The 13027-nt window shown below is 27.5% G+C and overlaps 3 protein-coding genes across 22 annotated transcripts in view; 2 read left to right on the top strand and 1 right to left on the bottom strand.

Moving 5' to 3' along the window:
* LOC119601249 (modifier of mdg4-like) overlaps positions 1–13027 on the bottom strand; it is a 49202-nt gene that overhangs the window by 16312 nt on the left and 19863 nt on the right. The window contains exon 5 of one of the 20 annotated variants that reach the window (XM_037952062.1): positions 1006–1145. The exons of 12 other annotated variants lie outside the window; for them this stretch is intronic. In XM_037952062.1, coding sequence (XP_037807990.1) covers positions 1006–1145 — 140 coding nt within the window. Of the gene's footprint in view, positions 1–1005; positions 1146–1391; positions 1752–1989; positions 2607–2742; positions 2970–3161; positions 3581–4070; positions 4559–11070; positions 11603–11871; positions 12922–13027 lie in introns of those variants that run through there. 7 more of the 20 variants (XM_037952075.1, XM_037952050.1, XM_037952079.1 and 4 more) reach the window with 7 other exon arrangements.
* LOC119601252 (modifier of mdg4) lies at positions 8044–8968 on the top strand. Its single transcript, XM_037952080.1, has one exon. The coding sequence runs from the start codon at positions 8333–8335 to the stop codon at positions 8927–8929; it is 597 nt and encodes a 198-aa protein (XP_037808008.1). The 5' UTR covers positions 8044–8332; the 3' UTR covers positions 8930–8968.
* On the top strand, positions 9698–10202 carry LOC119601253. Its single transcript, XM_037952081.1, has 2 exons — positions 9698–10006; positions 10064–10202. The coding sequence occupies exons 1-2, from the start codon at positions 9796–9798 to the stop codon at positions 10180–10182; spliced, it is 330 nt and encodes a 109-aa protein (XP_037808009.1). The 5' UTR covers positions 9698–9795; the 3' UTR covers positions 10183–10202.

Here is a 13027-nt window from a genome sequence, read left to right as displayed (position 1 = left end):
CAAAAGAGATAAAATTGTAATTTGAAATAGAAAAGGAAAGAACAAATGTTGTAAATACATATTTTACATGCATGCTGGATATTTTAATACTTTATGTTTATAAATTCATTGACAATTTTATGCACATACATATATTGTTATAATAATGCCAACGTTTTGTTTAAATCTTTGCATAAATTATTTCAAAATAAATATTTTCGCCAAAAATAATTTGCATACAAAGTTTTCTTTTACCAAAAAAAGCTCTTTTTTTAACAAATTTGTTCACATTTTCATAGAAAAAGTGCATTTAACAAAAAGACATTTTAGAAAAAGTGACTTTTCATAAAAGAAGAGATTTTTCATAAAAATAAAGCTCTGTTTCCATTAGAAAAGTCCTTTTTTTATCAAAAAACTATTTTCCAATGATAAAGCTTTATTTGTATGAAAATTCTTTGTCTTCAAAAAAGCACTTAATCTATGAAAATTCACTTTCTTATGAAAGTTATTTTTTAATTGAAAGAGCTTTTTCAAAAAAAATTGCATTTTTATAAACATGTAACATTTTTATAAAAATAGAGCTTTTTTATAGAAAAGTCAATTTTCATATAAAAAGAGCTGCTTTTCGATTAAAAAAAAAGAACTTTTTCTATGAAAAAACTTTTATCCAATGATAAAGCTTTATTTGTATGAAAAAGCTCTTTGTTAACAAAATTGCATTTTATCTATAACAAATAACATTTTTCTATAAAAAATTGTTTTTATGAAAAATCTTTTTTTTTATTCAAATAAATACATTTTCTATGAAAAATTACTTTATAGATAGAGCTTTTTTCCAAAGAAATGCAGATTTTTTAAAGAAAAAGAACTTTTACACAAAAAAGAGCACTTTTTTATGATAACATCTTATTAAAAATATATCTTCTATAAAAAGAACTTAATCCTAAAAAACCTTTTTTTCTAAAGGAAAAAAAAAGTTCCAACAAATTTTCAATATTTCTTTTAAGTTCTAAATATTTTACTTACCTTTTTGGCACATATCCAGTATGTTTTCACACCACTTTTGCGATTTTTAACAAAATTATAGCCCTTATATGCCAAAAGAGTGCAGCCTCGTTGGCCATTTATAAATGAAAAATCACCATGTTCCACCTTAATAATACCACCTGTAACATAGAAAAAGAAAAATATTAATAAAAATCTAATAAAGGAAAAGCTTTAAAGAAATTCCCAAACCAACCCAATTAAAATTAATTAAGAATTGTTTTCTTTTTTTTTTGTAATTTAAAAATAAGTTAATAACATTTTAAAGTTTATTATCAAAATTTTGCCATGAAAAGACAGAGAGAAAAAACAAATTTTAAACTTTAAACACTAATCATTTTCTAACAATTTGTTTAAACTGAAAAATTAAAAGAAAATTATGATGATGATGATGATGATGTTAAACATACATAATGTTTGGCGACTACATTTTTATATGTATTGGCTAGATAATAAAGAACGAACGTTGAAATATTGTCTGCAGAAGGATGTGGATAAGCCTCGTTAAAACGGTGGATGATTGTGTTTGCCACATTTAAGCACCACATCATGACGAAAATCTTCATCGATAGTAACAGCACGAGCCTTGCATTTATGAATACCTGCACGGGCACAAGACCAATAGGTTTTATTACCCGAAGCTTTATTGCGCGTAAATGTATAGTCACCAACCTTAAGTTTACGACTGCCACGAAATCCGGTTATATAAGTGATGAAAAAGTTGCCAACTAAAGGAGAAATTAAACAAGAAAATAAATAAATGATTAATAAAAGTTTTAGGGTATAAAAATTTAAATAAAATAGTTAAATATAAAAAGAATAAGTGGAACGAGAAATCGAAAACTTACTCATTCTTACTTTTCTTGTTTTATTCATCTTTAAAAACAAATTTTTATTGTTATAAATCTGGATAATTTTTTAGATCTTATTTTAGTTTTGAAAAAAAAAAATTACAAAAAATTTCCAGTAAAAACTGTTAAACCATTAATTAATTTATTTATTATTTTTAAATTAAAATTATTATTAATAAAAAATCGTTCTGACATACTTTTACAGTTTTTTTAAATTATATTAAAGTTAAAGTTAAAATTATATTTATTTACGTAAATTATGTTTTACATTTAATTAAACCGGTAATTGATCTGATTGTTTTATTTCCTCTTTAATATCCAACTTTTCTTTGGGATCTTTTTTTGCATTCTGTTCGGCTTTTAGAGTCTTCAGAGAACCATATTTTCTAGCCTGTGTTATAACCTCATGATTATGTTCGCTATTTAATACTGTCAAAATGTTGCCTTTGGTTTTTATGCGGGCTCGACAACGTAACACGGCAAATTGACTGCAGCGCCAATAAGTAACATCCTCCCGGGTGACATGACGATTAAAGGTGTGCTGCTTTAGTAGCAATTGTTTAGTGCCATATTTACTGACCACAAATACTGGACCATTGTTGCTATTCCGTAAACTGGCTGATGAGAGACGTTGGACACATGAAGTAGCTGATGTTTCCGCTTCTTCTGCTACCAAACCATCTAGTACTTGAACTTGAGCCTGTATAACTACCTGGTCATAGAAAGCATTTTCTAAAAGTTATGTTTGGCAAATGAAAAGAGAAGAGAAAAAGTAAATAAATTAATAAAATATTATGTTTTTTATAAATAAAGCTTTATTAACAATGAAACACAGTATTTATTATAGATATAAAAGTTTTGTTTTATATTTGTTGTTTATTTATTAAAAATATTCATCATTTATTAAACATTCATTAAGATGGATTTTACATTTGATTAGCTGGCCACCCTTGAGATCACTCAACACCAAATAGGCTGGACAATTAAGGGTTAAACAATTCCAATAACTGCGGTAGGCGGTCGAACGTGTTTTTTGATATCTTTTGCCATTATAATCAATATATTCCACATTACCACATTTAATTATTTGTATTTCTAAAAAGGTGTATAAAAAGATATAGAAAAGTAAGGTATTAACTAAAGCTTAAACTAAAAATAATAATAATGCACAATTTTAAGATTTAAGTAAACAACTAAGTAAATTAAATGCTACTTTATTTAACGGGTCTAGTCATTTATTTAAAACTTATTATTTTTATTAATAGTTAATATTATATACATTAATTTAATATAAATTATCTGCGAATTTTAGTGGCAATGTTTTGTTTTCTAAAACAATTTTAAACGTTGTGGCAAAAGACCATCTATCTTTATTAAGTTAGCGGGCAGTGCATCCTCGGTAAATTTTGGTGGATGGTTGTGCGGATTCTTTCCCAATTTCAAGCCACCTTCCAGTTTTGTTATACATCTAGCAGTACATTTATTTTCTGATACACGTTTACCATTACCGCTGGAACAGATCCAATTGATAGTGGAACGAAAACTGGCTTCTTTTTTGTACATATAACCACGGAATATAAGATTTAGGCCCTGTTTTTGATTGCGCATATAATGATAGGTTTCGTTTTCCAACCACACACCAATGGGCAAAGGTAACATGAAATAATTGGCTTTTGACGAAAGTATAGTTTTATCTGTAGAAGTAGCTGTAAGTATTTTAGTTGAAGAATTAGTTGAATTGTATTGATGGGAGATGTTTTAATTGTTATTAGTTTTAGAAAGAAAACACTTTAATAAATTCAGTTTTAAACATTTATTTTATTGTTAATTGTAACTATTTTAAGCTGGGCTTTTATTTCTTTTTTATAACTGACTTCTATTAACTGACTGCAATACAATACAGAATATGTTAGGAAGTTTAAAGTTATGTTAAAAAAAAGTTTAAAGTTTTTAAAATAAACTCTAGATCTTGGGAATTCCAACTCATTTTCAAAAATGCCATCTTATGTTCTAAAATTTTTAAATCTTAAAATTCAATCAAACCTATCTTAGAAAATACTAAAGATATTTTAAATTCCTGATAATTTTACTACAATTTCTATTCACTAACATTAACAATCGTTTAAGGCCATAAAAAATTGCTAATATTTGTGAAAAATTGTAATAATTTCCTAAAAAAATTATTTTGTTCCACATTTATCAGATTTAAAACGCAGTCGCACGCAATTTTCGCTATAAACTACTAGTTTATTTAGTTACATTCATAGCTATACACTCATCGTCAGGTTCTTCTTTTTTGATTTGCAGTTCTTCTTGTTGAGCATATACTTGCTGCTGCTGTTGTTGTTGCTCATGCTGCTGCAATTTCTTAACTTTTTTACGTTTTACATCTTGCTTACAAGCTTTCGTTGGTATATTTGGTAATTTATACCGTTTTTCAGCACTATTACTCCAAGATTTGAGTAATTTTCTGCCACAATTAATTTTGTCATATTCCCTTTCATGAGTATGTATGCCAGCAGTTTTTATTAAACCAAAAGCATCTATAATCAGCCGAGCTTTACAACTAAATTTCAGGAAACGAAAACAACGCCAATATTTTTCACGATTATTGCGATATAGATAGTTGTCTAAAATTACTAAGGGAGTACCGCGTGGCGTGTAAATATATTCCAAAATATTAACTGTAATTAAGAAAATAATCATTTGTATAAGGTAATTATAAGAACTACAGGCTAGTGGAACAGTTTTAACAAACTCTTAGGCCCGTATCCATAATTAAAATGTGTTGCTAACTAACAACTGCTCTTTTCAGTTAGCAGCTCGTTTTTTTATGAATAAGGCCGTTAGTTAATAATCTGTGAAAAAAACTAAAAAAATAGTCATTTTTTCTTTAATGATTACTTAAGTTTATTTAATTTTTTATAATATAAATTATATGTAATATTTAATATTTCACGTCCTTTTGAGATCTTTTAATTAAGGCTCTTTTATAGCTTAAACATATAGTTGCCTGCTAAATAACACAAAAAATTTTATAAACTATGAAAACATACGTATAAATCTTTTGATTTGTAAGAAAAAAGGTATGAAGCATTTTACAAAACAAGGCCATACATCTATAAAGCTGTGCGTCTTTTGGAGTTCTAGAAAATAAGACAAACAAGAAAGTATAGTCGGACGTGGCCGACCTATGTGAAGTACCATACTCAACAATAAAGCGTACTATCCACATTTCCTCCAATTATCCTGAAAATTTCAATTTACAATAATACCAAATGTTTACGGCACTGGGACGAACCGCAACTATTTTCTTATATATCATCATGAATGTCTGTCCTAACATATCTTGGCTGAAATTTAAATTATACATATATTTCTCTATGTATTCATACAGATTATATGTATATTTTTAGTTTATTAAGCACATTTCCAATACAAAAATAAACCATTAATAACTTTTTAAGATTAAGATCAATACATTGGTATGATGTTGTAGTTAGATCAAATTCTCCGATAACTTCTCGGAAATGTTGACATGGTTGTTAGATTCTTTATTTCTCTGCAGAGGTTCGTATTCCGAGTTAAATTGCACTATGAAAAACTTTGAAATTTAACAATATGGTATCAATTAACTGTTAACACTATTGTCAATTGGAATTAGTTTAATTTTATTAATATCGTTTATAAAGTTTTATGAAAATTATTCGCAATTATTTTTATAATAAGGAAACAACTTACCCTTTTCCTTTGGCGCAAAACTTTTAATATTTATAAAAAAATATTTTAATTTTTTTACAAATTATTCAAATTCTTTAAAAGGAGAATAACCTCTTTACAAACAAATAAACAATAAAAATATATATAACACGTTTTTGCACTTTTTTCTCTTTTTTTAATGATTTTTGTTTGTTATGATTTTTTTCTTAATGAATCTGTACTACAAAAGCAAAACAAAACAACTTAATAAATTCGCCGTGGCATACAAATCATTAACTCAAGGCGAATATGCATTCTATTTTTTTATAAAAGAACACAAAAAGAACAAACTTGTCTCACAAAAACAACACTTAATATGGCTTGCTTTTTAATCACCAAAAATATTTATTGCTAATATATTTCCAATTTTCTAATGTTTTCATATTAAATTTAAGATTATTATTTTATTAAATACAAGGAATATTGATTAATACATCTTGATTAAACACACATTTTCCAAACAATTTACTTATTGTATTTTTTTTTTTGCGGGTGGCCAATGAGGCCTGCGTTTTATTTTTTTGAGGTCCAGCATTTAAAAGCAATTTTATAATTATTAAACATGTAATTCCCGCGCAAATTTTATTCAATAACTTATAACAACACTCAATTTATAGATTTCTAAGGTTTTAATTATTTTTCATTTATTTTAAATAAATTTTTTTTAATAATTTCTTCTTTTTTTACGGCATACACAGCACAGCACAACACAGCGAAATTTATTAACTATTATAAAATTGTAATAGATTAGATAAAATGGCGTAAGTTATTGAAATACAGGAATGTTAAAAAACTAGTAATTGCCAACTTTAATAAATTTAATATAGTTGGCAATTCGCATATAACAAAAATTAATGCTTTATTAAATTTTATAAACTTTATTAGATATTAGTATTTCAATAAAAATTATAATTTCTAACACTATTTTAAGTTGTTTTATTTCTGATTTTCGCTTTAAAACTTTTTTAATATTTATTTAACGGTATTTTTACATTTATTTGTAGCTGAAGAAAAGCTTCAACAATTACTGGAGGAATCTGCTGGAAATCGCATAATTCGTAAGTATGTGAAGGCATCGCCACAAAATGAATTTCCCTCAATGGATAAAATTATTGAGGCTATTAGCGCACAGCGAGGTCTAACTCCAAAATATGAATCCAGCAAAGGTACTATGGAATTAAGTTTAGAAGGACAAATTTATCGGTATGTTTCCAGAAAAGGTAAATTCAGTATATATCGCTGTAGCAATCAATTAAAGAAAAAGGAATGTTTGGCTAGAGTTGTTATGTATAAAAATCTAGCTTATCACTTGAATGACAAACACTCTCATAAAATACCAACTAAGCGAGTTCCATCAACTATTATATCTTCGACTAGGAACGTCCCGATGCATAAACCACCAAAGATGGTGAAATCGGCGACAGCTGTTGCACCCAAAAAAGAACTATCGGTCAATCTGCTGCAAAAACAACAACCGGCTAAACCAGGCAAATATGTAACTTCTCACCAACAACCTCTAGACGATAAAAGTCCAAAAGACCTTATAGAAGCAAAAGACACAACATCTAACGTAGTAGATGAGAAATCCATTCCAGATTATTTACAAATGAAGATCAAGGAAGAAAATGATGAATCTTTGGAATTTACGGCTGAAGTTCCTGCAAATACATCTATTCTAGATGATCCAAATGCGTTTCGTGAAAAAATTAAAGAACGTTTACAACGGCGTTTAATTCGCAAGATTAAGAAAACTTCAAAAGTAGTGGATTTGTAATTTGAGGAAATAACTTGTCCAGAATAATTTATTATGACAGGTGATAGGTACTTTTTTGAAAATAGAATGTTTTACCGATAATGACTATTAAATAAACAGTACCTATAATGTAACGTCCAAATTTAATAACCAGCATTACATCCCGATAGTCTGTCCTGTAGGCCCCCTAACAAATAAATAAGTAATGTTATGATGTCAATCATGGACCAAACTAATATAGTCCGATGCTCATAAAATTTGTAGGTATTAAGTTTATATAAAACTTATATATATGATATATATCATCACGATATGTAATGAACAGACGGGTGGTCATGACTTAATCGACTCAGAAAGTTAACCTTAACCAATTAGTATACTTTAGGATAGGTATACATAGACATATAACCTCCCCACTAAGTGATTCTAATATTTATTCTACATGAAAATGTACAACACAGCTATCAAATTCTTCATATTTATGTATATTAAAAATTATCCCAATATCAAAACTGTCAAAAACTTCATGAATAAAAACTAATGAATTTGCATTTAACTTCATCTTGTATACATTCACCTTGGTTGTATTTTTATCACGTCAGTACTATTTTTCCAACTGTGCTTACTAATAGTTAATACAAAAATTAAAGTAGTGACGCGTGTGATTTACTTGCTAATTTTCTTTTTTTTATTATTTACCCATTTTATTTTAATAAAGAATTTATTTAAACCTTTACCAACTACTTGTTTTATTTTATTTCATAATTTTAATTAATAAATTATCGCAATTTTAATTTAATTGGCTAAATATTTCTTTTAATATTGTTTAGATTTGGATGATGATGCTTCAAATTCGCTTGATTTATTGCGGGAGTCATCGACTAGCCGTGGACCTGCCAAAAGAGGCAGACCTCGTAAAGACCCAAGGACTGCTCCAAGAACGTCGATGAAAATAGTAGGTAAAATTACTGAAGCCATTAATAATCACCAAGGACAACCTATTTTGTATGCTTCCACCACTAAAGGTACCATGAAATTAGTGGTAGATGGTCATCATTTCCGCTATTCATTCCGTAAGGGTAAATATACTATATTCCAGTGTTGCTACAAAGAAAACAAAGAGGAATGTTTAGTGCGTGTGGTTACCGATCAAAAACTGGTGTATCCCTTGGATGGCGAGCATATACATTTCGTACAGGCCACTGATAAAAGTGTGACTTCTGTAAAATTTACGCCCGGCGAGGAACCAGAGCCGGAATTTGTGACTATAACAGATGTTCAGCATATTGAAGCACCAGTTCAGTCTGAACAAGAACATGTTACTTTAAATATTGGAGATTTAATACCACAACCCATACAGTCTAATGTTAAGTTGGAGAATGCACCATCACAAGAAACATTGGAATTTAGCTCAGAATTAAGTAGTGAAAAGTCACCGGAGGTTACCAAGTCAAAGGAAGTAACTCCGGCCGAAGATCCCAATGAGTTTCGTGAGAAGATTAAAAAACGTTTACAAAAGGCCTTGTTAGGCAAAAAGAAATAAAAAAAGTTGTGTGGGGCACCTGGGGAAATGTAAAATCGGTTAAAACCAATAATTTGAAAGTGAATCAAATCCTATTATATTTTTTTATTTGATAAACATTATTTGATCTTACATGGGAATTTCTGATTCTTTGAACAATTTTATACCTGAAGTTCTTACTTTGGTGCGTTGAAATTGTATAATTATTTCAATATTTTGTAATGGTCAAAAATGTTTTTAATTAACACACTTTTAAGGCCGAACCTGATTATTTATTGACTTATTTAAAATAAAAAAACTAACAGATTTTTATAGTGAATTTCACAAAATGTTTCGTTTTCGGCAAAATTTGGAAAATCTTCCTTTATATCTTATTTTTATAAAAAAAATACATTAAATCTTAATAAAAAGAATAACTTTTTTTAACTCGTGGGAAGAAACTACACAATATTCACAAATTTAGTATAAAAACTCTGTTAAAAAAAAACTTATTTGTTTAATTATATAATCTACAAACTCTGGTGCCTTACAAAAAATTAATATATCTTTAATTTTGTAATTTTAAGTCCCATTTTCTTAAAGCATAGTTAATGTTTATAACATAATATTAAAATATTTTTATTACTAAAACTCTTACCAAGACTTTGAGGAACTGGGTATAATTTAAAATTATTTTAAACTTATAGTTAAGTAAATTCTTTTCATATTCCCTTTAAATATTCTAATATATGACAATAAATAAAAAATATATTTACTCCTCCAAACACTATGACAAAAATAGTCTTCTATTTATTTTAATAATACAACAAAACTAAACCTAAATGTTACGTGTTTAAACATATTTTTTCTCTCACTTTTTCTTTAACTTTCTATTCTCTTTTGCAGTTATGCAACACGTCCGTAATTGTGGTCCCCAATTGTTTATCATCAGCCGCAAGGGGGGCACATTACTGGCCATTAATGATTTTATTTATAGATCCAATTTGAAAAGATTTGGTCCCATGGGTGATAAAGTTTACTGGGAATGTATTCATAATCGTTCGAAAAAATGTCGCAGTCGTTTGAAAACTATTGGCGATGATTTGTATGTGACCAATGGTAGGTGTTTAAATTGTATGTTTTTTTTTTAGTTTTTAACTTTTTTAACTTTTCTAGATATACACAATCATTCCGGTGATGGCCAACGTATTGAGTTGGCCAGAAGATCGGGTATGTTGATCTATAAAAAGTTTAGTGCAATTGGTTTAATACCAAATAAACCACCTTTTCAATGAGTATTATTTCTTATTTACATTATTATTATTATTATTGTACAATGTACATGTAAATAGTCTTACAATTTACGAAAAGTTTTTATATTTATTTGAATTTGTTTATGATTTTATAGTTAATATATAAAATGCATTGATTTTATTTTTTGACGTATTAAATTAACTGTTTAATTGCTATTTATATGAAATAAATTATTTAATAGGAATTAAAAATGTTATTGTATTATTATGAAATGTTTTTTTTTTATAAAATATAAACTATATCCAGGGGAATATTACGTATTTCGATTTGAAGTAAAAATCTTTCCAATATTTATGGGTTGGTTGTAATTTTTTTTTATTGATTTTTTATAAAATCCCTTTAATTCAGATCTGATTCCAACTTCTTTTTGACTCGTTATAATAATTAAAAAATAATATATAAACCTTTGATAAATGATGAATAATTATTCATAATGAATAACCCTTCTGGTCTTATTCATAAACATTTATTAAAGGTTTCTAGAACAAATTTCGTATGAAGATGAGATATTTTCAAATCGCAATTAAAATTTGGACGTTTTAAAACTTAAAATTCAAAAAAATTTTACTTTTACAAAATAAATCCTTGTCATCAGATTGTTTTTGCATAAATTTGTCCTTTTTTTTGAAAAAGTTGCTTTTCTGGGATTTTTGCAAAATCTTTATTATAAAACTAATTTTACTATAACTCAATTTTTTATTAAAAACAAATTTTATTAAATTATTAATTCACTAACATAAAAGTTTGATTTAACAAAAAAATTTTTTCGTACATGAAACATTAACACAAATAAAATGTAAATTTTAAAATTAAAAGTTAGTTATTTTAAATCCATTTTTTAAGAAACACAAAATACTTTAAGATTTTGGCAACTGAAGTTTGGTTGCTCAGAAATTTCAGTTTTATTTAACTACAAAGCTAAATAAAAGGGAATAGCAAAAGATCGATGTTTGATTTTTCCTAATAGACTTACATATCTCTCTAAATTGTTTACATTTGAGAAGAATCTGAAGTGATTTTGTATATATAATTAATAGAATAATAATAATACAACTTAAAATGAGTTTAACTATGACAGCTGCTTTTCGTTTAATACTTACTTAACCACATATGAACATATTTAATGTGTGTGAAAAGGATGTGTTATTCTATAACGAATATCACCACCAATCTGTTTCGTACAGGCCCGAGCCTTACACAAATACTTAACATACATGGAGCAACGCCAACTGGATACATAAGCGGATTTGTTTTTAGGTTTTGTATCACAAACAAACGAATAATTTTCAATTAATAATATCGGACGAGATTTTTTTGATAAACCAAAATTAGCACACAATTGAAAATTCTCCGATAAAGTATCTGGTGAATGGCAGTTGAAGGTTTTGTGTTCCAATTTACCTACAAATAAAAATTTAATACAAAGAATGAGATAAAGTAATATATGACGTTAATCTGAAATTGTTGTTTTAGTTATAATTATTTATAAAGAATTTACTTTACATAAAAATCTGTATGTTGCAATACAAAACATGATATTTTATTAAATTTTTTATATACATACAAGAAAATAAAAAAAAAATACTAAACATTTTACGGGTTACAAAAAAATAGTTTGTTAGAAATGGATACAAAATAAAAGTTTTTAAAAAGGGGAAACTGCCCATATATTGATGATATATAGCTTAAGTATATATTTGTTGATATTTATTAAAAACTATTTTGATTGCTACTTAAAACTTATTACATACCGCTTAATGGCCAAAATGAAAAGGATAATAAAACTTTTTGTACTTCACAATTTTTAAAATAAAAATAAAACTGACCATTTTAATACAGAAATGAAAGAAACAAACAGAAAAATACATATATGAGACACCATATACAAAATATACTTAAATTATCGAATATTTAAGACCAATTATCTTAAGGCCGGGTATAAAACAAATAAGTGACAAACTTTCATTAAAATAAATTTTTTGAAAAACAAAAAAAAATTCCTGATAATACGTGGTGAACATTAAAAGCTTGAAGAATAATTTAACCTAATTATCAATTTAGACTAATAGGCAAATGTCCACCAATTTAGCAAAGTAAAAAAAAAAACGTCTTAAAAATAATTTTTAAATTGTCATTCACTTAATATTCTCTATCCTTTTAATGAGGAGGAGACTGTTTGAAAACCCCATTAGCTGGATTGATTCCCATATTATTTGCAGTACTCGAGGAAGAAGAATCACTACGTAAAAATGCTGGTATGGCGGGCATTGCATTTGAATTTGTTGTAGTCGTTGTACCCGCCATAATGGCGGTAGCCGTGGTCACACAGGGCGCGGATTGCTCCTTGCCACCACCACCACCAGATGTATAAGCCAGCATTAGGGGAACTGGCGAACTAGTTAAAGACATGGGAAAATTAGCTGGAAATTTTAAATCCGACTGATTAAAACAACTTAAATTTTTGGCAGAACAGTACAATTGGCACGAAGGCAAAAGTTCTTTGTGACGTCGTTTTATATGACTTAAGAAGTTTCCAGTTGATTTGGTTGTACCAGAAATAGTGCCATAACAAGTGGTACAGGTGGCTTGTATACCTCCTGGTGTTTTAGGATGCGGTCGTATGTCACTGTAAAATTTACCATCCAATATTTTGGGTAGATTTAATGGTTTACGGAATTCATCAAGTGCCCCAGAGCCAGTAAACGATTTTATCTTTAAAGCTGCAAATATAATACAAGAAAAACAGTGTTAGTAAAAATTTAAAAATTAATTCAAATATAAAATTCAAATAGAGAAAAATAGAAAACAAACAAGTATTTTTTTTTT

Source organism: Lucilia sericata, unplaced genomic scaffold, assembly GCF_015586225.1.
Source record: "Lucilia sericata isolate MDLA Ls3-8-SP2 unplaced genomic scaffold, ASM1558622v1 Contig000153F_arrow, whole genome shotgun sequence".
Lineage (NCBI taxonomy): Eukaryota > Metazoa > Arthropoda > Insecta > Diptera > Calliphoridae > Lucilia > Lucilia sericata.
This window is presented reverse-complemented; position numbering and strand designations above follow the sequence as displayed.